The following is a 27,448-nucleotide window of genomic DNA, read 5'->3' as shown; positions in this document are numbered from 1 at the left end:
GTTTTGTTTCGTTTAGCGTGTTTGTTTTGTTTTGTTTGCTTGTTCGTTTTTTGTTTTGCTTTGTTTGTTTGTTTGTTTTGTTTGTTTGTTTTGTTTTGCTTGTTTATTTGTTTATTTTGTTTTTTTTTGTTTGGTTTGCTTGTTTGTTTTATCTATTTTTTGTTTGTTTTTGTTTTGCTGTTTTCGGGGTGTTTCAGATTTTTTAATCCAGAAATTACTTTTTGCCAGCGGTGTTTGAGGGCCTCAATGCCACTTTTCTTGACAGTTTAGAAAGTCATCCACTGCATGTTGTTACTGTCGATATGACAGCAAGATGTATGGTGGGCAAATGTAGTACGGGTTCCCATGGCATTTGTCCTCCATACATCTGGCTGTCATTAAAATCACTGTTCATTGCTTAAATATAAGGATGACTTGTATTTTAGTGTATAATGCATATGATGATCTGCATTTTAGAGTGTAATGATGATCTGCATTTAATTTTGTTTGCAAACTGTATGAATCCGCGTAGCGGATTCTTACAGAAGTTTGCAAACAAAATTTGTTTCATACCCCGATGAAACCAAAAAAAATTGACATCAACGCTTATAATTAATTTATGAGAATGATTTTCTAATTTAAAACATGTTTTATGTACAATTTTACTGGTTTTAAATGGGATTCTTTTTCTCAAATCAATACGCAACGTCAATTGTCGTATTGTGACGTCACATTTTTCGCGCCATTCTCGGAATTTCTTTCATAGAAGAATGAAAAGAATTTTTCGACCAATCACATTTGAGTATTTACCATGAAAACAAAGAAAAAATAATTATTATATATATATACACACGTGAAGTGTACATATATATACATACATGTATGCACGTGCCAATGTACACTATGTGTTTGTATATACATGTATGCGCGCAGTCCGCGTCCGATGAACAGTATACAAAAAAGAGGCTGCATGATAACCCCGATTTTCATAAAGTTCCAGAATGTATAGTTGTTAACCGATGTCTTATGTTACTCAAAATTCCGAAACCGAGCCCGTGTGTCAAATGTCTGACATATGGCCGTCGTCATAATATTCTAATTTGTCATCGTTAAAATATCAAGCAGTTGTTTTAAGTATTATAAATAGAGTAACAATTGACTAACAAAAAAAGGTACTGGTGAGTTTCGAACTATGGCGCGGGAAGGATGTCTTTCTGCCTAGGCATAATTCGATTTCAAGCAAAATATTTAAATCTGTTGTCGTAAATACGTTGTTACAGCGACGATTCACGTCAATTTGAAATATCTTTCTTGGATCTTAAATATGTATGGTAACAGTCATTTCTTGTTTTTGTTGCATGATGCTTTGTACAAAAGCGTAAAAACAAATAGGGCAAATACTAGTGATTAATGCGACATCGCTTCAATACAACCGACTACTTTACGGTATTTATTTATAGAAACATCAAGCTGGATTCAGATCATGTGACAGACCCAAAACATTCGTTGATAAATACTGAGGCTGATAGCAGTGACGAAATAGTCATTCACGTTCAATGATGGTAAGTTTGACATTGTATAACGTAATTAACTAATTGTATATGTGAAATTAGTGATCGACAGGTGCTTGTTTAAAAAGTGATCTCGTTTCATAAGTTGTCGGAGAATGTGATGTACCTGTAATTTTGACCGGTAGCAGCTCAGGTGACCTGACGGAAATTCGTTTGCTGTCCGTTGTCACATGATTCAGACTGCCCCATTAAACCTACAGTCGTCTTATATAAGTAGTTAATTGTCAACATGTGGTATTGATCACCCACTTTTAATGTAAAACATTATGAATGCAATTTCTGCGAGATGGCGAACGTCTTTCGCAGTATTCCTGCATGGTTTTAGGATTTGATGGGCATTATTTATACAGTAAATATATATATATGTATGTCGGGGTGTTTATTATCGCTAATATACTAGATATTGATGCAGATACACGTATGTCATTCACGATATATGGTAATAGAGGGCACCAGTAATAAGGACAGACACTTGCAGCTCAACGTTTTGAGGTCATTATATAGGATGCTGTCTGTTCACTGATCTCATGAGTATTACAATGGGGAATCGAGTGAACACTGTCTGTTTTTTTTTTCTACCAGTAAACGATAATTTTGAAACAGGACTGAGCTAAATTGTACTGGTCAGGTAAATGTACAATGTTAATTAATACTCCTTTCACCTAATTGGATCCCTAATTGGATGTGAGAATATAGGTCATGCATGAACACCTGCCTGACCTCCTGGGTTTTCCCTGGGTACAGTTGGTTTCCACCCAAAGTAATTATAAGGCACCTCACGCTTCCATCATATATGGACCAATAAGAGTGATTGATATAAGTTGATACTTATTTCGCAATATTATTGTAAAACGAATAAAGTTTAAAATTCATATGTACTTATGTAAAGGAAATTGTACCTCTGCTTTTGAATTGGTTGATCAAGCTTTCGGATGAACTGCATATATGACCAATAGGGATGAAAAATATTCTGCCTGTGCATGCATGGCCTTTGAGTGTGTATAGATACATTAAGTTTTCATACACTTTTCCTGTGTGGTATATACAGTATATACACCATACTCGGTCAAAAAGTGGTTGCCCCCCAAAACTCGGAGGCACAATGACCAGGTACCCAGGTTACGATGTATCTATAAGCCCAAAGGATTAGCGTCTCACAATCACTCAACTTTATAGTTTACACTTGAAATGGTCATGGCACCAAATCTGTATTTGGAAAGAGTAATGAAAATTCTCCTGTCGGGGATTGAGGGATTGAATTACTTCACCTCATGCTTTCTGAGTGAATCCTTTAGTTATTTGAATTAAGGGAAATTTTTGTAGCCTAAGTAAGGAAGGTGACCTGTATGATATCTACTTTTACATACATATGTATATACCACTGAGTTCCATACTGATCAGTATATAATCCTTGATCTTCTTTATATTCTGTTGATGCAGGTCTTTTCCGAATTCTCAACAAATTAAAAAAAAATTAAAGTAAAATTACCGACCTGTGCATGACAAGACATTAATTAATTCACCTTATGTTTATATAACTCCACCCAACAATATGGGCAAACATATGAATTAAACATCAACATAAAGAATATATACCTTAATTTCTTCTCTAGCCTATATTATACATACTTGTGTAAAAGTCACTGAGGTTTATCATATATACAGCATCCACCGATTTTCTCCCTTAACAACCCTTATACAATGTATATTACAATTGTAGCTGTTTCCAATTCAAGCGTCATATGTTTTGAATAAGCTGGCCGTATATCATGTCACATCAAGATCTCTGATAAAAGCTGTTATAGATACAGAACTAAATTCAAAACAAAAATTATATATAGATTTCAAAGGCAAATAATTTCAACTTCAGACTGGCTTTCAGAAAACCAACCTATAGACAACTTTAACCTTTTTGTGTCTAAAATCCTTTAAATAGAAAGACTTTGTAGATAGAGTTGTTTGCAGAAATAGATCTACTGTAAACATTCATGCAAGTAATATCATGCATAATGCGCATGCTGAACAAATCCATATGAGATATACAATGAGCTGTTTGTGAATGTCATTTGAACGAAACCAATAAGCATGTTCAAATTCATTAATATCAGCATTCATGTCATATTCTGTTTTGAAAGATTGCTTGAATGAAATTGATTTTCTTTTCTTCTTCTCATCGACTTCAAAGAACAGGATATATAAACATAACCACACAAATTGATATAGGATGGTTGTCATTGTAAACATGCTGGCTGTAGAAGACAGAGAGGGGGACACTGATAGGTCCCTGGTGGTTGAATATATATATATTTCTTGATCATCAGATGGAATAGTTGTACTGATCTAACGTACGTCAGTCTAGCCAGAGTTTCCTCTAGCCCTGCAGACACCAGTGCATGTCTGGTGTAGGTGTCAGATCGAGAGGAAACTTGGGTTAATATCCATTGACAACACTATCAGACCATTATAGTGCGCCCAAAAGAAATAAAGCAAAAGTGTTGTTTGGTGACTGTGTACAAAATATTTAGTAGACCAGTAAAAGATATTCCAGTTGCATGGACATAACTCTGGACTCCACCAACCAATTGCAAGCTTATAGTTATAGTTTTAATTTCACTACCATTTAGTGGTTAATTTGCAGCTAGTAAAACTGTTAACAGGCTTGAGCCAAGTTACCAGTGGTATTATAATACTGGCTACAAATATGGCTTAGTTTTAATAGTTAGAACTTCTCTTTAGCTTGATTGATTGGGTATTTTAATAGACATTAGTAATTTATCTATAGGTTACGGGTTTGATCTCTAGCAGAGGTATAGTGATTTAATTGTTTGTTTGATGGGTTTATGATTCCATGAACAGCCAGGATCATTTTGAGGTGGGGTAAAGGTCATTCATGCTGTCAACCATATGACACCACAGACTGCTCTGGTTTTCGACAGTTTCAGAGAGACGTAAACTGGTACAGGTACATTGTAGGTCAGGGAGTGTCCTGAACCATGCATGCACCTCAGATCTTCACCTGGGATTACTTCAGTTAATGACAGGTGCTCTTACCAACTGAGCTATTGCGACTCCTGGCATTAATTTGAATTTGATTAATCATCCATTTTGTTCCACCAGGAATTCAGTAATTACAGGGAGACATGTTACAAACATTAGTTCCTTGATTTTCTGGGATGAAGGGCTTCCATGTCTGTTCAAATGAATGACCTTGCCCTTCAGTCAAGGTCACATGGGTCAAATACGCTAAAATTTTCAAACGACTTCTTCTCAATAACCAAGAGTCCCAGAGAGTTAATATTGGGCCTGTAGAATATTAGGTTGAAGGTCTACCAAGTTTGTTCAAATGAATGACCTTGACCCTTATTCACGCTCACATGGGTCAATATGCTGAAATATTCAAATGACTTCTTCTCAATAACCAAGAGTCCCAGGAAGGTAATATTGGGCCTGTAGAATGCTGGGGTGAAGAGCTACCAGGCCTGTTCAAATGAATGACATTGACCTTCATTCAAGGTCACATGGGTCAAATAGGCTAAAATCTTCAAACGACTTCTTCTCAATAACAAAGAGGCCCAGGGACTTGCTATTGGGCCGGTAGAATGCTGAGGTGAAGGGCTATCATGTCTTTTCAAATGAATGACCTTCAAGGTCACAGGGGTCAAATAGGCTTAAATCTTCAGAGGACTTCTTCTTAATAACCAAGAGGCCAGGGGACTTGATATTAGGCCTGTAGCATAAAGGGCTCCAAAGTTTGTTCAAATGAAGGACTTTGACCTTTTATTCAAAATCACATTTGTCAAATAGGCTAAAATCTTTAAACAACGTACTTCTACTCAATAACCAAGAGACCCAGGGATTTGATATTAGGCCTGTAGCATGCTGGGTTGAAGGGCTACCAAGTTTGTTCAAATGAATGACCTTGACCTACATTCAAGTTCATATAGGTCAAATAGGCTAGATTCTTCAAAAAATGATTTCGCGATAGCAAAGAGACCTGATATTAGGCAAATTGTATACTGGAATGAAAGACTAGAAAATTTATTGACATGAATAAACCTAGCCTACACTGATATTTGAATAAAGTGGTTATCAGCGTATTATCTACAGAAATATCCTAAATCAATTTCAAAGCTGCTGTAGAGCCAGGTGAGTGATACAGGCCCATTTGCCCTCTTCTTTTTCTGGAAGGGTAAGTTTTTGAGTGAAATTTACGCTTGATATTCATGTTATTAAAGAACAGCTAATATTTGAACTGATTTATGATTTATAACTTCTCTAACATGACTGAATAATTTCCCTCTTGCGTATAACCTGGACCCCGAGTTATTTGAATAACAAATTTAAGTAAAGAATATGAATACAGGATCATATTACTCTCTTTAAGAATTTGGGCATAAGGAAATTAAACAAAACTAACGTTTTCCCTGTAATACATATACAAGTGTACCAATCTTTATAATTTATTTTAATTGAATATTTTATTGTTATATAATTTGCATGTAATTATGAATTCAAGGAAGAACTGTTATCTATACAAAGATAGTTTTGAAAATCAGTTTTTACCTCCATCAGTCACTACCCTGTCCTTATTATTCAAACATATGTAACATGAAACAAACATATTTTTGTTTTGCCTTTAGAAATGATTGAGAAGTGATCTCAACTATGTTGATTGAGCTTTGATGACTGTTGACCTTCATAGTTGATTGACCTTTAAAGACAGGTGACCTCTACTGTTGATAATAGACTTTTGTTTTCAGGTGCCCTTCAATGATGTTTAACTTTTACAGCCAGGTGACCTCTACTGTTGATTGACCTTTGTAGACAGATGACATCTGCTGTTGATTGACTTGTGTAGACAGGTGATTTGAACTGTTGTTTGACATGTTTTAGGGTGACCTCCACTGTTAAATCACCTTTTTTGAAGTGACCTCCACTATTGATAGACCTTTGTTGACCGAGTTGATCTTCACAAAATTGACCCTTGGTAGCAGATGTCTCCAACCTAAAATTGACTTTCAATTCAGTACCTAGAGTTTTCTTCCTATTTGACCTTTTGCAACAGTTGACCTCTAGAATTGATTTGTTTCACCTTTAATTTGGTCTCAGATTTTATTGACCTTTGGCCACAGTTAATCAGTGACCTTTAGATGCAATTGACCTTTGGCCTTAGGTAACAGGCTACCTTGACCTTTACATCATTTACAATGAGAGATGAGGAGCTACCTTAGACTGTAATGAATGACAGTTAACTGGTATACAGTAGGATATAGTGTATTTAATGTATGTAAAATATATGTCATCCCATGACTGCGCATATTAACAACCTAAGAGACATGCAAATGTATAAGTAAGTTTGTTTCAACTATCCCGCATCCATATAATAATGTACAGTGTATCACAGTATCTTATTGAGCATAGCATATCTCATCTACCTGTATATTCCATTGAAATAAGTCTTCCTTTCAGATCAAATGATGGATGAATGATTTTTAAACAGGTTCTCAGTTACATCTTTAAGTGTAAAGGTGCATTATCCACATGAGTGAAGCTATATATAGACTGATATGGTCATGTGCAGGTTGGTTTTTAAAACAAAATTCACATGACTTATTTCTCTCATATTGGATGTGTGGAGTTTAAGAGTTTGCATGACACTGATTCCAAACCTCACGCTCCTCAAGACTGTCTTATGACACCCCCGGGGTCTACACTTCAATGTAGGACATATTTGTATACATACAGGTACTCTATGCTTAGTGCAACTTGTGGTTCAACCTGGATTGGAGTATTCAGATTCAAAGCAGTTTCATTATGGAATTTCCATGTTGTGGATGTTTAAAGTCCAAGTGATTCCAACTGAATTAACATTTGATATCCTAATACTAGCTTTTGGTACAAAATTGTTACATATAGATTATTACATATTGGATGAAGGTGTTAACATGAAAATTGCTACATAAATTTATTAATTTTTGTGTTAATTTAACTGCGATATATTTTTTGATGATATTGAAAGATATAGAAAGCTTTATAATACCTGAAGTATTTTTTTGATTTTTTTGGTTTTTTTGAAAATATTTTTTTTCATTAAGTGAATTAAATATTTCATATTTAAAGTAAAAATCTTAGATGTAACTGATTTTGTTCTTAGTTTAGTAAAATATTTTTAAGCTCAAAAACGAAACATTTAGTACATGCATGCACATGCAGTATAAGAACGTAGGTGTACACGTGATATAAATTGCAGGTACTGAATCGAAGATTGAAACACCACGTTATTATGTTTTAATCATATTTCCGGATATTTCTAGTTCCTAAAGAATTTAGTTCCTAAGATTTATACAAGACAAATATTCAGGAAGATTATATTTTCTATATAAATTATTCTAAAAATTGAATAAGTGAATTCTGTGAGATGGCTTTGTTGGATCCTGCTGAAATCACCGACCAAGGCATCCACGATGTACGTGCTACTGCCATAGTAAGTGGAATGCTGTGAACTTGATTATATATGTCCATGATATTGCATCCCTCTATCTGATCTGTTCATCCTTTAAGGGTTTGACAATTGCATGCTGATGGCCATATACAAGAAAATGCTTTAGCAAAAATGACAAAAAATTTACATGTTTATTTTCATCACAACAATTACAATATGAAACAAGCTCATAAACGGTCTTTATAATATATGTGAACATTGACTTTAAATTGTTACATTTACTGTATTTGGGCTTACATCCGGTAAAATACTGAGTACATGTAAGCCTAAACAGATTTTGTGATAACATGCTTTATATTTTACTTAACCTACATGTATATACATGTACTATACAATATTTTTTTTTAACCTACCTTGGTATTACTTTGTTTTGGACAAAAGATGTTCATCATTATAATGAAGGATTTTTTTTTTCACAAAGAAATTATTTTATGATTTTTAATAGTGAAACAAAAGTGGAAGAGGGACTTTATAATTATAAAATATATTAGAATTAGTAAATAGGATAATTAATATATTTTGGATACGAAGTATAATAACAGTGAATTCTGCTTTTATGTCAGAATTGCATAAGAAATGTGGCCTTAAATTACTGTGTGCATAATTTTATCATGTACGTGTATATAGGAAAAAACAATTTCATCATATATGTTACAAAGTTTAACCACCAACTTACACTAGCAGCTTTCACTCAATGACAGCTAACTATAGTTCTTCAGGTAAATTGATAAACTAACTTACTATAATTAAGCTTTCACCCGTTGCCGGGTTCTTCAGGTCACAACGTTTATACCTTAACATGAAGAGGCATGGTAACTGACGAAAGCTGTTGGTAATTAATTAGTTAGTCATTGAACTTTGTTATTTTGTCCTACATTTTCTCACTCCATGAAGACATTATAAACTTTTTCTCACTAATAAAATGCATAATTATGCAATTGATCAAAAACCGACCACTGTCTTTTGATCTAGCATTAGTATTTTGGTAATACTAATAATAAAAGTAACTGCTTGGTAATGCTTTCTGTTGTCACTACCTCACTTTCATCTACAATGTATTTGGATATGCCCTAGATTCAAAATGGGGCCAAGGTGGCCGGTGGTCGAGTGGTTAAGGTGTCCCGACACTTTATCACTAGCCCTCGATCCACCTCTGCGCTGCTTGTTTGAAACCCACGTGGGGCAATTGCCTGGTACTAACCATAGGTCAGTGGCCTTTCTTCGGGTACTCCGGCTTTCGTTTCCTCCACATCCGAAACCAGGCATGTCCTTAAATGATCGACCCTGCCTGTTCATAGGACGTCGTTAAACAAAATATACCAAACCAAAGATTTGAATGGCGGATGTCGTTGATTTGATGTAGATTTGTATTTCTTTTGTCATCGATTTGATCTAGATTTGTATGGTGGGTGTCTCTTGTTCTTCCAGATACAATTTTTTTAATTCTCTTTTTGTATTTTCTCCTTGCAAATATTGTTCATATTTGTCCTGGTATAATCATATTTAATAATTGCCCTCATTTAATGATTTTAAATTTGGAATAATAGTTTTATTTTTTATACAGTACTGTATATATATTGGTATTCTTTGTTAATTTGGTAATATAGATCTTCTTGAATTGATTGTGTTGGTATATATTACCACATTTAGTAACATACAAATGTGATATAACTAACAACGTTGCCTAATGGTTGTTTGTCATGCAAGTGTCTATACATCTCGCTTCATCCAAAAGTAGGTCACTATAACCTAGTTCTAGTGGTTCAATGACTTGAGCAATTTTCAGGTTTCCTTTTTTTTTTTTATAAATTGGTAATATTATATAAGTTTAATAGACATATTACAAATAAGTAACCAAAGTTTGCTTATCATTGTAATGATAATTGTACATTACTAATATCAATATTACATATCACATGAATATACATGTAGGTCACTGTGACCTGTATAAATGCCATTTTTCTGTGACTTTGATAGTTTCTTGGTGGAGAATTTGTCTTTTCATTTGTTAAAATCATTTACACATAGGTGGTAATCAATCAAATATAATATATTATATTGTTTTGAAAATTTTATCATGCATGTGTTATGTATGCCACTTTAAGCTTAATTACTGCTTTAAAATCAATGATTCTGCAAAAATGAAGAAGGGGGCTTCATACTATTTGGCATCTTCGCTAACCAAGGGTTACTCTACGCTAAGCTCAGAGTAACCCTTGGTTAGCGAAGATGGAGTAACCCTTGGTTAGCGAAGATGACTATTTGGTGAATGCTGATACTTACGTTCATGTTAAGGTAACGTTTTAGGGGATTATCATTAATCCGTATATAATTGTTATATTAGCTCTTTAAATTTACATTTCTTCTTCTTTTTATACTTGAATTTTTGTGGAAAAATGCTTTAAGATGGAAATGTCAACCTAGTATAAAAATTAATATTTAATTAACCCTAATTGACAAGTGGATAAATACTGTAATAAGAAAATATGACATGTCAGTCTCACTGTGTGGTACAGTGTACATGGTTCGAGTATTTATACCGCCATCCAGGCTACAGATCTTTTCAAAGGGAAGTAACTGTCTTTGTCAGCAGTCATCATTTATATCACATGCTTATCTTATGACTAATGATCATATTGCCTGATAGCTTAATGTGCCAATTTGTATCAGAAAAAAATACTTGAATTGGAAATTCAGTAGTGAAATTAAATTGGGACTTTTAGGTAATTGTCAATTTAAAAATGTGTATTTTAATTATAACTTCTGAATTGTACCAATTTACATGCATATTGTTTCACAGTTCAGGAGAGTGTGACTATATAGCTGTGTTTATCTTAGTTTTATGACTTTATATCAGAGAGATCAGTAGATATTTAGCTTAGTTGTTTCCAAAATGCTTGTTGTTATTAATTAATTTTGTTGATTATTTATTTTATTGATTATTTCTTGAAATTTCTATTCAAAACAAAATTTAACAGGCTTGCAATTCATGATTGAAACTGGTTTTTAGCTGCCTGTGAGGTCGATCTTCCTTGGTGTCATTCTAGAAACCCTGATCAATGTACTATTCATTATAATGCGTTATATATACTTATAAGCTTTACATTCACATCACAGGATCGAATTGGCACACATTCCAAACTTATACAACCCATATATTATAAGGGATCATGAGGTTGAGTATTTGTACCAAGCACCTGTGGTTGACATATTCTAGCTAAAATCATCCATGTTTTGTTAGCAAAAGAAATTGTAGTTATTTAAATTGAGGAATAGAACAATTTCTGCCTGTGATCACACATTCTTGACTGACAGGAAATATTCCACCACAAATAATGTCTGGACAACCACCTTCAACTTGTAATAAACATGTGATAATTTGTCAGTTCAGGTCACTTTTCATTCCTTGAAAACAAAGTGGATGGGCTCAAGATTAATGTAAGGAAGATTTCATTATCAAATTTTAGGGGTTAGCATGGGTCAGTTAGATGACGTACCTAACTTGACTTCCAAGTTCTTTTTAAATTGAAGGATATTAATCATGTTGTGAGCGAATATTAGATTTTCATAAGTCACTATGGACATCAGTATATATATATTCACATTGTTTAACTCTGACTGGTGGAAACCATTTCAAAGACAAACAAATGTTGAGTCTGATCTTTAAATTACTCTATACATATACAATTCTACATGGCTTTGTCAGGTTACATTTGGCGACTGACGTTTTCTTCGTTAAAAACATCTGAAAAATCATCTGATTCAGAGGCAAAGTCACAAGTTGTTTCAGCATCAACTGAATGTATTAAGGGTTTATTTTGAGTTGGTTGAGAATATCTCAATTCATTCTTATCATGCCAAGAAGAAAATTAGAGACAAACAGGAATCTGTCGCTGTTTGAAGTTGGAACTTCTGACTTCAGTCGGAGGAGATTTGGAGACAGCGCTTCCTCTGAGTTTGAGGAAATTGATTTTCGTGATTACAGTAAGGCAGTAATGGTTTGTATATTGATGGTTCAGTTAGCTTTTCTTTTATTTCTTTAATTCTCAAAAATTAGCATTTTAGGGCTTTATTTTAATTCTGTTGTGACATTTGTCAGTCTGTTATATTTATGCAACACATCTAAAAATATAATGAAATTTTACTGTAGTAAAAACAGTTGTACACAGTAAATATATGTATGTCATATTATAGTGTATTATATTTTGAAATATGAATACATATGTACTTGAAAAAATTGAATTTTGTATTTTGAAATGTCAAATGTTGATGTTTAATTTTCAAAATTAAATGAAAAAAAATATATAGAGCATTTATATTGCTCTGTTATTATATATTATAAATCCAAATTTGTGGATAATAATGAATGCATGGAATTAAAATCTAAATATGCACCTACAATATTCTGATAAAAAGATGGTTTCATCTTCATCTAAAGCAAAAATTATATGTATACTATTAATATTGGTTTTATAGTTATAATATCCTTACATTATAAAATTACTGTTAACAAGGAAGTTTTGTCATCAAGTCACATGACATTTTAAACTTTGATCATTCAAAGTTTACTCTACGTAGGGGGATGTTTATTTAAATGATATTAAAAAAATGTTCGCTTTCTTATTGACAATTAGTTTTAATCAGATAAAATTTTGTTGCAAATTTGATAATTGTTTTCACTTGCATGATTTCATTATGTACATGTTGATATATATATCATTGTTTAATTTTAGATAAAATATATCATTGTTTAATTTTAGATAAAATATATCATTGTTTAATTTTAGATAAAATACAGGAAGTTTTAAAACATAGAAAATATACATGTGACTGGTATGTGTCACATCTGTAAAAATCTAGGTACAGTATTTAGATATGATTGTATGACATAATACACGTAGTGCATTATAACAGTATCACTATACATACTACATTTTGTACCTGGTATACCATCTTGATTCAAACCCATATTTAATGGATTTATTTTTGTATTAAGGGGGTAACCAGGTATTCCCCAATTGGAAATAAGCCATAAAGTAAATCTGGTAAATCAGAAAGAAATAAATAGAAAAGATATTAATTTGTGTGTTATTTGTGACATCATCTTAAAAAAATGAAGATCGAAAGTCTTAAAAATTCCTATAAGTATTATCATGGGTCAACAACAAAAAATTACATTTTTTAAAATTCATTTTCCTTATATACTGAACCAAGGATTGTGGTTGTGATCCTGACTTTAAAGTAGACTTTGGTCAAGATCATTCACACTAAATTGTTGTCATTGACAATTACAATGTTTAACTTAAATGATGGACTTACAACAATTGAAATTCACTCTGCATCTTGTTCAAAGGTTGATAAATTAACAAAAAAAAAAAACCCCAAAAAACAGACAGAAACTAGTAAATGAAATTTGATTCAAGAAACAAAAACAGAAAAAAATTACATAAATAAATAAACTTAAATAAATATAAATACGTCAAAGTGGAGCTGTCAGATACACATGCCTGTTATTTCGCTGATTTGAATATAACATTATTATACACAATTCTATAAAGTACAACAACAATACCCTGGAGGTATGTCACAGTGACTTGGTTTTAATTCATCTCTTCTTGCTTTTTATAATGATTATACACATATGTCTGACATGTAAGTTATTCTCCATTTTGTTTACTGTTTATTTTATGTAATGTGTATATATAGAACCAGATGTCACATCTACTGCATGTACATGTAGTCAGATAAGGATCTTATCGTTATGAAACATACATAATGTTATCTTAATGATACACACATATATGTATAAGTTTATGTCCAGTGATTTGTTTATACTTCTGGCACAGGGACTTGGTACTGTAATTCTCAACCTTAATGATACACACATATATGTATAAGTTTATGTCCAGTGATTTGTTTATACTTCTGGCACAGGGACTTGGTACTGTAATTCTCAACCTTAATGATACACACATATATGTATAAGTTTATGTCCAGTGATTTGTTTATACTTCTGGCACAGGGACTTGGTACTGTAATTCTCAACCTTAATGATACACACATATATGTATAAGTTTATGTCCAGTGATTTGTTTATACTTCTGGCACAGGGACTTGGTACTGTAATTCTCAACCTTAATGATACACACATATATGTATAAGTTTATGTCCAGTGATTTGTTTATACTTCTGGCACAGGGACTTGGTACTGTAATTCTCAACCTTAATGATACACACATATATGTATAAGTTTATGTCCAGTGATTTGTTTATACTTCTGGCACAGGGACTTGGTACTGTAATTCTCAACCTTAATGATACACACATATATGTATAAGTTTATGTCCAGTGATTTGTTTAAACTTCTGGCACATTGATGATTATTTTAAGAGATTTTTGCCTAATATAAGGGAGATTGATGATTATTTTAAGAGATTTTTGCCTAAAATAAGGGAGATTGATGATTATTTTAAGAGATTTTTGCCTAATATAAGGGAGATTGATAATTATTGTAAGAGATTTTTGCCTAATATAAGGGAGATTGATGATTATTTTAAGAGATTTTTGCCTAAAATAAGGGAGATTGATAATTGTTTGAAGGGATTTTTGCCTAAAATTATATGAAAGGAAGATTTTTGCACAACATGAATATCATGATTTTGACACAATTTTAAAACACTAAATGAATTTTGAAAGTTTTTAAGAATATTTATATTCATTGAAGATAAATCATAAAATATGAAAAGTTGTAAATCACTTAGATTCTGTGAATATTTTATTTCACAAACATATGCCTCTTCAGACCTATTTTCGAATACATGATGTCCTGAACACTGATCAGTAAAAGATTTCATTGTATTGGCCACTGTTTTGTTTATGAGAGATGTATAAGTACCGGAAAAATGACCAGATTCATTCATGTTATACATGCTATGATTGTATTACCTTGTACCGACTGACTCACACATAATAGTACAAAAAAAAAAAAAAAAAAAAGAATCCTACGAATGTTAACGCTCTACATGCTTTCATGTCTGGAGAATGATGTGAGTTGTTTTCAAGGTAACTAACAGACATTAAAAACTTACCATTGATTCACAATGTCAGGAAGATGACAAGTCTACAATCGACCAGACTTGTTTGTGCAGTGTTTAAAAAAATTATGAATTGTATAGTTCAACCAAATTGACCTGTCGTGTTGAACTTTGATTAGCATATTGATTGCAGATGAGTTGATAATCATATAGGGAAATATGTGCATTGGAGTCGTGTACTTAAGCAACAGTTTTAAATAATGTACAAACAGTTGTGCGGTACAAAAATATGGCACGTTGCCAAATTACTGGTGACAGTGTTATTGGTTCGAATCCCATAGGACATTTTTCCCATTATAAGATATTTTTTTTGCATGTTGTTAAACATGTATCAGTGCGTATTAACATTTGATTGTTTTGCAATTCGTCATTCAAAAATGTCACACATCTGGCAACTAATTGACTGTTTGACTAAATTATTGACATATCATGCCAGACATCAAGCAATTTGTAATATGACAGAATTCTGTTGATGTGATCATGCATGCAATTCTGCACAGTTTGTAATATATTTTGCAAATGTTTTTTTTAAGTAACGACTTCTAATGTTAGAATTAGGTTGAAACATATGTACAAAGGTATAGAGTTATCTTTCCATCTCATGCAGATTTATCAAAAAAAAAAAAAACACACACTGAAATTCTTATTACATCATTATTACAAATTGCGTGGTAGCAATTAATGGTATGAAATATTTAATATATATATATATATGTTCCTGTGACAAAACTTTGTAAAGATAATGCTAAGTGTCATGATTAACTGTTGTTTTTTTAATGTTTATGAAGCAATTGTATCTTAATTGAAGCACATAATTTTTACTTTTTCTGAAAGAATTGTGAATTAAATCTGAAAAAAGATATTGAACTCAAAATTCGGCTGGCTTAATTATGTTTTAAAAATTGCTTTTTTTCCCTACAGGCTGGAGCCACAGAGAACGCTAAGAAAGAACATTTGTACAAAATCTTGGTCATCGGGGAGCTTGGGACCGGGAAAACCAGTATCATTAAACGCTATGTTCATCAGTTCTTCTCCCAGCACTACAGAGCTACAGTATCCTTATACTTATCAATATGTATACACAATAGATTGTGGAAAATTAAACTTTAAGCATATTGTACATGTACAATATTATATGTTATCATTATTGCATTTTTCAATTGGTACCCCTTTAGGATCTTTTGAATAGCATGCAACATTAAGTCATTTTGTCTTTTTGCAATCGATCTATAATATGATGTATATCAATTGATATTTGATAATGAGAAATGGGATGTAGATTAAAACTAATTAATATTATTGTACAATTGTATTAATTTGAATTTGAGTATAATTGTGTTATAATAAATTTACGGAAAAACCTACATTGTACAATGCCTGTGTAGAGTTGTAACTGTAGGTAAAATACAAAAAGTTAAAATATCAATTAAAGAAAAAAAAAAATATAAGTGATTAATTTCCTCTCATGATCACTGGTTTAATTTTGTCATATTGATAGAGTTATTTCCCTTTGACCTTTTTGTTTCCCTATTACAATAAATAGCTCTGTAATCTTTACTGTCAGTTATATTATCCTTAACTTAGTGACAGATAGGTGTAGATTTTGCATTGAAAGTGTTGAATTGGGATGCTGAGACGATTGTACGGCTTCAACTATGGGATATTGCAGGTAAGTTACCAATTCACTTGTAACCATGGCAATATATTGCTTATCATATTTTAATAACCTGTATTTAAAAGGTCATAGGTATAAAGTTCACTATACAGCTGATTTTTCCCAGTTCTTTCATTTAAGTAAACTTTTTTTTTGCTGGAGCACACACATAAAGCCTGGCCTAAAGTAGGAATTATATCATTTATTTGTATACGCCCGACGAAAGACGAGACGTATTATGTTATCATGTTGGCGGGCGGGTGGGCACATATGGTGTCCGGACCATAACTCCAATACTACTCGACCCAGGCTCTCCATACTTGATACAAATATACATCTTGATGAGCCGGAGTGTCGCATACCAAAATCATGCCCCTTACCCCCGTATTTGCGGCGTTATTCCCCTTTGATGATTTTATTGTCCGGACCATAACTCCAGTACTACTCGACCCAGACTCTCCATACTTGACACAAATATACATCTTGATGAGCCGGAGTGTCGCATACCAAAATCATGCCCCTTACCCCCGTATTTGTGGAGTTATTCCCCTTTGATGATTTTACTTGTCCGGACCATAACTCCAATACTACTCAACCCAGGCTCTCCATACTTGACACAAATATACATCTTGGTGAGCCGGAGTGTCGCATACCAAAATCATGCCCCTTACCCCCGTATTTGCGGCGTTATTCCCCTTTGATGATTTTATTGTCCGGACCATAACTCCAGTACTACTCGACCCAGACTCTCCATACTTGACACAAATATACATCTTGATGAGCCGGAGTGTCGCATACCAAAATCATGCCCCTTACCCCCGTATTTGTGGAGTTATTCCCCTTTGATGATTTTACTTGTCCGGACCATAACTCCAATACTACTCAACCCAGGCTCTCCATACTTGACACAAATATACATCTTGGTGAGCCGGAGTGTCGCATACCAAAATCATGCCCCTTACCCCCGTATTTGCGGAGTTATTCCCCTTTGATGATTTTGTAATTGCTCACCATTCACTTAATAATGGTATTAGGAGGCTGATTGTTTGCAAAGAGGTTCTTTTAATGTATATATTCTGTATATAAACATGTGAACTAATTTTTGTGTTGTTGTGTCTAAACCAAGGTTTCCCATATTTGCAACATATATACATCTCATCATTTAAAGTTGCCATTCGGTTTCGACTACACACCATTATGTGTATCAATATCTCCTTCCAACTTTCCAACAATGATACTTCATTTTAAAGCATTACAACCTGTGAAACTACCCCCTTCCAAGTGTCAAATATTGCGGCGGGCGTATGTTGTGGCCCTCCAACGGGCCCTTGTTTCAATTATAAATTTGGTTTTTATATTTACAAATTTTTTGTTGTTTTTAGCTCACCTGGTCTGAAGGACAGGTGAGCTTATGCCATGGCGCGGCGTCAACTGACCATACATCTATTGTTAATCATCGTCTAACGTCGATCATCTGTCTAACATCGATCATCTGTCTAACATCAATCATCCGTCCATCATAGTCAACTTTTACTTAAAATTGCTACTAATCCTAATATACTGGAGGGGGATTTTAACCGAATTAGGTCAGAAGCATATTTTTGAAAAGGGGGAAAAATTTTGTATCAGTGGTAACTCTTCCAAAAGAGGAAACAGCAATTTTTTGGAAATCCTTCTTCCTCTATAGAATTGTAGAGTGTCACAATCACTGCTATATCTATATGAGTGATACAGTGCCTCTGGGACTCGCTTTTTTTTCTTTTTTTGTTATTTCATTTTTTTTCTTACTAAATTTAAGCTCTACCTAAAAAGAAATTCATTTTTTTATCCAAACCACCTTACCGGAAAATACAAATGAACAAATTCAGCTAGCTTATGTCTATATATCTAATTAATCTTATATCTCTTGATCTTATTATTAATAAGCTTATTCCTGTAGATATAAACATTTATCCCTTTAATTTCTAGGCCAGGAGCGGTTTGGGAACATGACCCGGGTTTACTATCGAGAGGCTGTAGGTTGTATAATAGTTTTTGATGTCACAAGAGCGTCCACATTTGATGCAGTCACAAAATGGAAAGGTGATCTTGACAGCAAGGTCCAGTTAGCGGACGGCAGCCCAGTACCCTGTGTTCTACTTGCCAATAAGGTAATCTAGCTGCCTTTTAACTAAATAATTTCCTAAATATTAAGGAAATTTCTGATTAAGTTATGGTTGAGGTGTCTTTCTCATTTCCTAAATAATGAAATGTTTTATTAACAGATGGTTGAGCTATCTACTTTTTAACAGATGGTTAAACCATCAATCTCATTTACCTAAATAATGTAATTTCTAATCAACTGATTTTTGAGGTGTCTACCTTGATTCCTATATTCAAGGTAGTGTTCCCTGTGTTCAGGGTGACATGAATTTATATCCGTTTTTCGGTGTGACATAAGTTGAAATCCTGCTTTCAGAGTGACATAAATGTATGTCTTGTTTTCGGTATGACATGAAGTTATGTCCTGTTTTCAGGGTGACATGAATTTATGTCCATTTTTCGGTGTGACATAAGTTGAAATCCTGCTTTCAGAGTGACATAAATGTATTTCTTGTTTTTCGGTTTGACATGAATTGATGTCCTGTGTTCAGTGTGACTTAAGTTTATATCCTGTTTTCAGTGTATTAATAGGTTTATGTCCTGTTTTCAAGGTGACATAAATTTATGTCCTGTTTTCAATTTGACATAAATTTATGTCCTGTTTTCATGTTCTGATAAGTTTGCTTATCATTTGCAGTGTGACCAAGCAAAAGAAGGACTAGTCAATAATTCATCACATATGGATGAGTTCTGTCGAGAAAAGGGATTCGTCGGCTGGTTTGAGACCTCAGCTAAAGAAAACATTAATATTGATGAATCCACAAGATTCTTAGTAAATAAGGTAGGTATCACCTAAGGGAAGAGACTATAGTATTAGTGGCGGCCACGTTAGTTCAGGGGAATATTTGGGGTGCATGGTTCGACTCTCCTTACATGTTTTGGTTTAAATTTCTCGGGAAGCTGAGAAACAGGGTGGTTCAGTTGCTGTTGTGATTGTGTGCTTGGGCAAGACTCTTTACCTTATTGCTCTGGATGGCATCTCACAGAACCCCCTGTTTCTTGTTCAATAAAGGTCGTCACCATCACAACCTCAAAATAACACAAGTTGTTCACGGGGTGATAAACCCAATAAACAAATATTGATGTGAATTATGTGGTGTTTGGCAAAAGGTTCTACACAACCAAATAACCTCTGAAAAATGCTTATTATAGCTCTGTATGACTTAAGACAGAGGCATACTGTTTTCCCCATAATTACATCTATCATTTAGCGGCAGATTAACGGGTTTCAATTGATAATTATTTTCCATTTTACAGATATTACAAAACGATCAAAACATACGAGGTGAAGATGAAAACGACCCCAGCAAAATTGATTTAAATGATGAAGATCGCTTCCGAAAATCCAAGAAAAGTGATGGTGGTTGTTGTTCTTAGCAACTAGAAAAAAAAATAAAATGCAAAAAAATTCAATCCTCTTGTGAGCTAGCAACATCTGGGTAATTATATAAACTGATGTTTTATTACCACTTGTGTGATACATATGTTGTTACTGTCTGTATGATAAATTTGTTTCTGAGGAACGGATTACCAGGTATGTGAATAGATGTGAGAAACAGAATATGTAAATAGAATGGGAAGTGGCTGTAAGAGTAACAGATTATATGAATGAGCATGCATGGTGAAGATTTTAAGAATAAGAAAACAAGATTCAAGCGGTTGTTTACTGTTTAAATACCATTGCCATCTCTCCCAACATATATTACCTACTCAAAGGAAAATGCTTGTGTATTTTGGCTGATTTTGAGATCTTAAGTGGTTTCTGCAGTCAACCTGGTTAATATCTTGTGATGTCAACAAATATGCCAGGCATTTTGACATGTGAACTTTTGTCAATGAATTTAGGTATATTTATTGAATTGACGACCTGTAAGTGTTTTTAAAGTACCACAATTAAATTTTCATGATATAATCAATAAAATATCATGATTTAAAAAAAAATTATACTCCAAATATGTTGCACCACTGTCCTTGGATAGAGATTCAATGAAAAGAAAAACCTTGAAAATCACATGAAAATTCGATGAAACCTTCAAAACTTATTACCAAGATATGAAATACTGATTTAACATTTTCATGATGTCATTAAAAAGTAATGAGATATACTGCCAATGAAAAACTCAACAATGTGAAATATTTTCATGGTCATGATTTCCTGTGATACCTTAATTAGTACCTGTATTCATAGTCATTAAATAAACATTAATTCAGGGTCATGAACAGAAGATGTAGCAAGGTATTTTCATTTCATTTTCATAGACAATTTTTCAGAAGGGTTGAAAGTGATATATAAAATTGGCTCAGGGGAGAGAACTATAGTAGACTTAAATAATCGGTATATAAAAGCAGTGCTTATTATTACGTTTGTTTCTTTGTATATCAAGGAAACCCTGTCTGAAATGATATACTTTGTTAACACGATTGTTTCAATTGCATGTTATTTTATTTCTGTAGATGTTATATATGTTTTGATGGTTCAAATTACCAAAATTTTACAAAATATTTGAATCAAAATAGATATTTTCAACAAAAGTTTCCTATTTCATTTATTTTAAGGTATCTTTCTTTTGCAATTTCATTTGTTGCAGAAAAACTGTTTTAACAGTAATTTGATATTAATAAACTCTTTTGGGTAAAAATTTAGTCCCTTTATTTTTGGCTTTGGTATAGGAATTGCTGGGTGCTAATTAAAACTGAAAGAAAGTCATATTATAAAATTGACTTTTAATGTTTCTATACCGATTTATACAAACACCAGGTCAGAAATATGATTGTCTATGATATAAATCTGTTACAACGATAACAAAAAAAGATATTAAAGATAAAATGTTTTTTGTTTTAAGTTAATTATTGTAGATATGTGTATTAGAGTATTAAGAGACAAGACATATTCTGCATGAGGATTATTCCCTTTGAAATTGTTACTTGATTCATGAATCAAACCCCAAAAGTTTATATATGAAAATAAATTTGAAATACATGTAAATCTTTCCCCATTGTCAATATTGTAAAAGTGATTCTTTTCTTCACAGATACAAATGTACTTTAAATATATCTCTCTGTTTTACTTCAATCTTTTGGTAAAGCCTGAAAAATTCAACCATCAGAAAAATATAGTATCTTTATTGTTTTTAATTGATTGTGTAAACGTTTGTATGCAAGGATGTGTGGACTTATTTCAGTAAGATTCGTAGGTTATGAGTATTATACTCAGTGGTGCGGTTATTGCCTATGGTTATGATTTCTTTGCTAATTTAATTCTTTAAAACTATAAAGTGATTGTATAATTATATATACATGTATTTTATGCAGTATTAATATATACCCCCTTTTTACTCACCTTAAATAAAATCAGTAATTAATTATATCTGAATTTCATTTTGTCCTTGATTCACTATTTAGTGAATAAGTCGTCTACTAGCATGTGCTAGTCCTACATCTAAAGAAAAACTTGTCAAAATATCTTCCTTTTCCGATTCTGTAACATTGCTAGGATAATATCAGAATGGATTAGGGACACTTTTTGCCATCCGTTAATATTGAGACCGAAAAACCAATATATAAGTCTCCCGATAGTTTTTTTTTCCAAATACTCGATTATTCACCAATGTATATAAAACATGAGAAAAACATATAATGTAAAGAGTTTTCAGATAGTGTTTACCAATCTTTAATTATGTGTGGTTTTGAAGGAGTATGATTTTTTTTAAAGAGTGGTTGTTAAGAATTTCTCCCATTTCTTCAAAGAAATACGACGTAGTCATGGGGATTCAGAATCTTGTTCATATACAATTGCAAGTTACTTCAGTATTACAACAAAGCCCTTTCAATACTATTACGTCATATAGTAAGAGCAAAATGAAATGTGATTTTGGGATTGGTTGAAAATACGTCATCCGATGAAAAACTAAAATGGTCAGAAGGACGTAGATATTATGTACATGTAGTACGAATTAGGATGAAATTGAATATCACCACGTCTGCTCAGGACAATGGACAAAGAATCGCTGTTTCGGGAAATACAAATAATATACTATATGTAATATATTCGTATAAAAAATAAACGGGCTAAAATTAAATAAGATTTTAATTGCACTCCTCTTTAAAGTTGGTAAAATTCGTAAGAAATTTTCACACATAAGTTTAACTGCTTTACACTAAAAGGAGTATAGCCGCAGTTCCAGAGATTATTTCAGAATAATTTACATGTTTTGATCTACAGATCGACCTGTGCGATACCTTAACGGTTAGCCCGAGTTTCCTCTGGCCCTGACACCATGTCTGGTGTAGGCAGATGGTGTCAGGGCCAGAGGAAACTTGGGCTACATAACGGTAAATTTTACAACATCTATAAGTATGTTTTCCAGAACATTTTATTCTCCCCAAGTCTGATGATAATCGGGTATTTTGTTTTGTTTCTGCAGATGTATTTTCAAAATGTACAGTAACGTTAACTTTGCCGGCTATCTTTTTGAAGAAACAACTTGTTTTTGTACCTGTCTTTTATTTATTGCGAATTTCTCCTACTCCTGATAGTCAACCTAATAAAATCCTCAAAATGTGATATGAAACAATTTTGACGTAAACAAAAATACTGTTGTTTTTTTCTTTGAAAGTAAAGGTTTCCTCAAAACACATTTGGTGTTAGACTCAAATTTGAAAATCAAAAGCCCTCATAAATATGTAAATCAATGTCTGAGGGACTGGAGGCAATTTCAAACTAATTGAAAACACATTTCCTTGAACGGAAACTTAATGTACAACAACTTACAATAGAGTATATATACCATGTTCTTAAAGAATCATCAAATTGCTGTATTCTTTATAATAATGTTATATTTACCAAAGTGTAGAAGTAAGTCACTGCATCTAATAGGAATTTTTATTTTTACCATTATCATTGATTTCTTATTTCGGTTCATTTGCCTCAAAACTGTCGGTAAACATCTGCAGCCAAAATATATTGACTGTGTTTTTCAAAGTTCTGAATAGTTCAAAAACTTTCTATTAATGACAACTGTATTTTTATTTTACTAGAAAAAACATAATCTGTAAAAACTACTTTGCATTCACCTGTGTATATTCTATGCAATGATTTGAAGATATCCATCGTGATAAATTAATGTTATAAACTAACCCTTCAGTTGATTAGTCGATTCATCAACTGTTTTAAACTATATTTTTTAAAAGATATAATTCGTATGTTGATGAATTATCTTCTCGCTGCAATTCTTATGCTGATTCTTTACCCTTAAGAAGATGATAGATTTAAATCATTTATGTTCTGTTAATACTTTTTCTCACTGGAAAGTCCCCCCTCACTCAAAGACAGATCTCACGATTTCATCAGGGTTCCCTTATAAAGGCATGCAATACTTAGAATGTTTCAAAAAACAAAATCAAATTTCGGAATCTAAACAAATCTTACCAATGTTCTAATTTTCATTGAATATCATCAAATCCCAATTCCTAAATAACAAAATTATATAATGTAGTCTTTTAACACTTGCACTCTGATAGTTATGGAGTAAAATTGATTTTAAAGCTTTTTGAAAGCATTTGAAACAAACTTTCGCCCAAATTTCGAAGGTATATATAAGGTGTCATTTCATCACTTCAGATTGGCCATACTGCACGCATCCATGTTTGAAAACGAATGAAACCCCGTGCTGAAACGTATTGTTAATATATAACTTAGTACGTAGTGATGCTATGGAATTTGATGTGTTCTTAAGAGTTGAGAGATTATGTATTGTGCTTTGAGTAAATCTCAAAAACAGGAGATGAATTTAGCACAAGTCTAAGCCGTTGATACATTGTAGATGTTTTAAATTGTTTTTAATGTATACAGTTATTAACGTGATTATTTTGTATTTGTTAGATATACATGCATAACATTTGCAAATATTCATATTATATACATGTACATTTTGTATATATATAACACTTTGATTTCTTGTGCATTGCCCGTGGATTTAAGACAATAAAAATGTCATCTGCGGGCTATGTGGTGAAGCGGGATATCTGACAATTTGTCCCCCCCCCCCCCAAAAAAAAGATAAATGAAATAAAATAAAGATAAATGCTGCAGGCTATAAGATATCTATCGATTCCACTATTCGTGTTTCCTTGGTGTACTAAAGGTACCGATGTTGCTGTTTACGACAGAAATATGAATGGCACATATACCCGTGTGGACATATCAAGTAAATACATTTAAAGACATTGTTTTCTTGTCAAGGCAATACAGGTCTCAGCAGTGAGAGCTTAACTCACAGAGCGAGGTTTTCTCCTGATAGTTAACATGTACTTAATTGCGTAACAGATAACCCGCTAGCAATGCTGGACCGAGCGCCTGCAGATTTTAAATTATAACACCATAATTTTGGCTTGTGCGGGTAGTCTGACGAAGAGGACAATTCACAGCGAAATAGCGTATTATATGTACAGTAGTGAATTTGGTATTCCACGGCTCGCCTTCTAAAATTCAGGTAAACTTATACATGATGAAGGTGGGAAATCAGGTATAGTGTTTTAGAGATATTAACTTTATTTAAGATATTCCACAAATTATTCCAACTTAAGTCTTTTTAAGCTTTATCTGGTTTCTAATACTTACATGTAGTTGTACAATGCATGTAATGGATTAAATGTAGTCAACTGACCTGTAATAAGTATGTAACCAATACATCAAAGAACAACTTTGATGAACAGTAGGGTTTATCATTATACAATGTATCATTTTTTTATGAATTTGCAATTATATTTGTGTTAATGGAAGACCATTGAGTCCATGCAATATCATAAACAAACGAACTTCTAACCTAGAATGTTTATTTATTTGTTTTATTTTTTATGTGCAAATGAATATTCATTTACACTGTAATTCTAGATACATGTAACACTAAACTGTAAACCAACAAATCTTAGCATGTGAATTATTTTTGCGTTTTTCGTAGGTGATCAAAATTCATGAAGATTTATCCCGCGAAATAGTTTCAATCACACGCACAGTAGGCCTTTTTATGACTGTAACTCGCGAAATTAAATCTTCACGAAAAAAACGTCATGAAATAAACATTAGTTGGTTTACAGTATTGAGTTATTTATCATATTGTCATTTATGATTTACAGCATAGAAATGAGTACTTTCGGTGTATTATTTGTATATTGGCGTACGTAGCTCGTAAAGGCTATGGTTACAGGTCAATCACCTTTTTACGTTATCAATATACATGTAATGGTGTGTTTGGAAAGACAGTTCATCTCTACGTCTTTGGATAATATGGGAGTCTCCCTCAACATGTTCACTGAGGTAGCCACCAGCTAGTGCAAGCGGACTCCCTCTCAACATCACAAATAGACATTGGCTATTCACTGAGATGATGAACGCAGTAAAAACCCAACAAAAACAAACAAAACAAAATCCTAATTTTAATTTTTTTTTACTAATGTAATTGTCTTCCAAACGAATATATAAAGAGTAATTTGGTGTTGTTGCTTTTTTGTATGTTTTTGAGTACATTACTTTAACTAGATGAAAGAAATGACTCGGTTACTTAACGCTGCCCAGTGATATTAAAATGTAATTTTTCTTGTGAGTATTACTTTGAATATTAGTTAATGCGAAGATTTCGTCATTGAATCACAAGACATTTTCTTTTTTTTTTCATTCTGTTTGCATATGTTATGTTTTGTTAGATTCGTATATTTCCACGTTGTTTGGTGCTACAAACATAGCGTGTAGTATTCCATACTATTACTGCATAGCTCGTAAATTCACGTGAGATTCGATCGGGGTAATTGATTACAGCGTAAAATAGACGTAGCGAATATAGAAATGTTTGCTGCATGACGTGTACAAGGCATGTGTGCGCGAAATTTAATAACCACGAACTATAGTGTTCAGTGTTAATCTGACAAAATATAAGCCCAGGGAAATTTACCAACGATAGAGTAAAGTTTTATAAAATGTAGCATGTTATGATTTATTACAAACAGATATATTTATTTTATCATTATTATTATAATAAGTTGTATGTAGACAAAACATTTAAATGATGTAATAAGAATGGAATCATTTGTGTATGTATTATGTAAGTAAAATTCTTATGAAGAGAGCATTGTGCTGTATGCTTTGTTTGTATTGTAATATTAAGCCCATCATAGAGGCGGACTGTGCTAGTTTATACATATTTTGGAAGTAAGAAGTGATAATGAAAGATAAGACAAAAGTAAGATAAAAAATTTACATATTATGCCAGAGAAGATTAGAATCAAACATACTTACCGGTATATAATAAGTATTGGGAGGTTACGAGAGTCACTGCAACATAATAACAGTACATGTGTGTATGTATTAAGCGATTAGTGTTAAAAGGACAAAGCATATTGAGTGTTACACATAATACTGAAATGATAAGAACCAGAGGAATTTGGCAGAGGAGAGCTGCCATGAGAGAAAAGAGCTTTACCTAAACAGAGAGTCTGCGCTCCCGTTGTCACT

The 27,448-nt window shown here is 32.7% G+C and overlaps 1 protein-coding gene across 3 annotated transcripts; it reads left to right on the top strand.

The window, feature by feature from the left end:
• The first annotated feature begins 1,445 nt into the window (after positions 1–1,445).
• LOC117316382 (ras-related protein Rab-38-like) lies at positions 1,446–27,063 on the top strand. 3 transcript variants are annotated; one of them, XM_033870922.1, is made up of 6 exons: positions 1,446–1,541; positions 16,068–16,199; positions 16,737–16,815; positions 18,769–18,950; positions 19,580–19,723; positions 20,200–27,063. In XM_033870922.1, the coding sequence occupies exons 1-6, from the start codon at positions 1,536–1,538 to the stop codon at positions 20,317–20,319; spliced, it is 663 nt and encodes a 220-aa protein (XP_033726813.1). In that variant the 5' UTR covers positions 1,446–1,535; the 3' UTR covers positions 20,320–27,063. The 3 variants fall into 3 exon arrangements, with proteins under 3 accessions (XP_033726813.1, XP_033726812.1, XP_033726811.1); XM_033870921.1 differs by lacking the exon at positions 1,446–1,541 and adding an exon at positions 7,644–8,034; XM_033870920.1 differs by lacking the exon at positions 1,446–1,541 and adding an exon at positions 11,619–12,050.
• Positions 27,064–27,448: the final 385 nt, after the last annotated feature.

This window comes from Pecten maximus, chromosome 18 (genome assembly GCF_902652985.1).
Source record: "Pecten maximus chromosome 18, xPecMax1.1, whole genome shotgun sequence".
NCBI lineage: Eukaryota > Metazoa > Mollusca > Bivalvia > Pectinida > Pectinidae > Pecten > Pecten maximus.
Note: the sequence above shows the minus strand (reverse complement) of the source record. Positions and strands in the feature narration are given on the sequence as shown.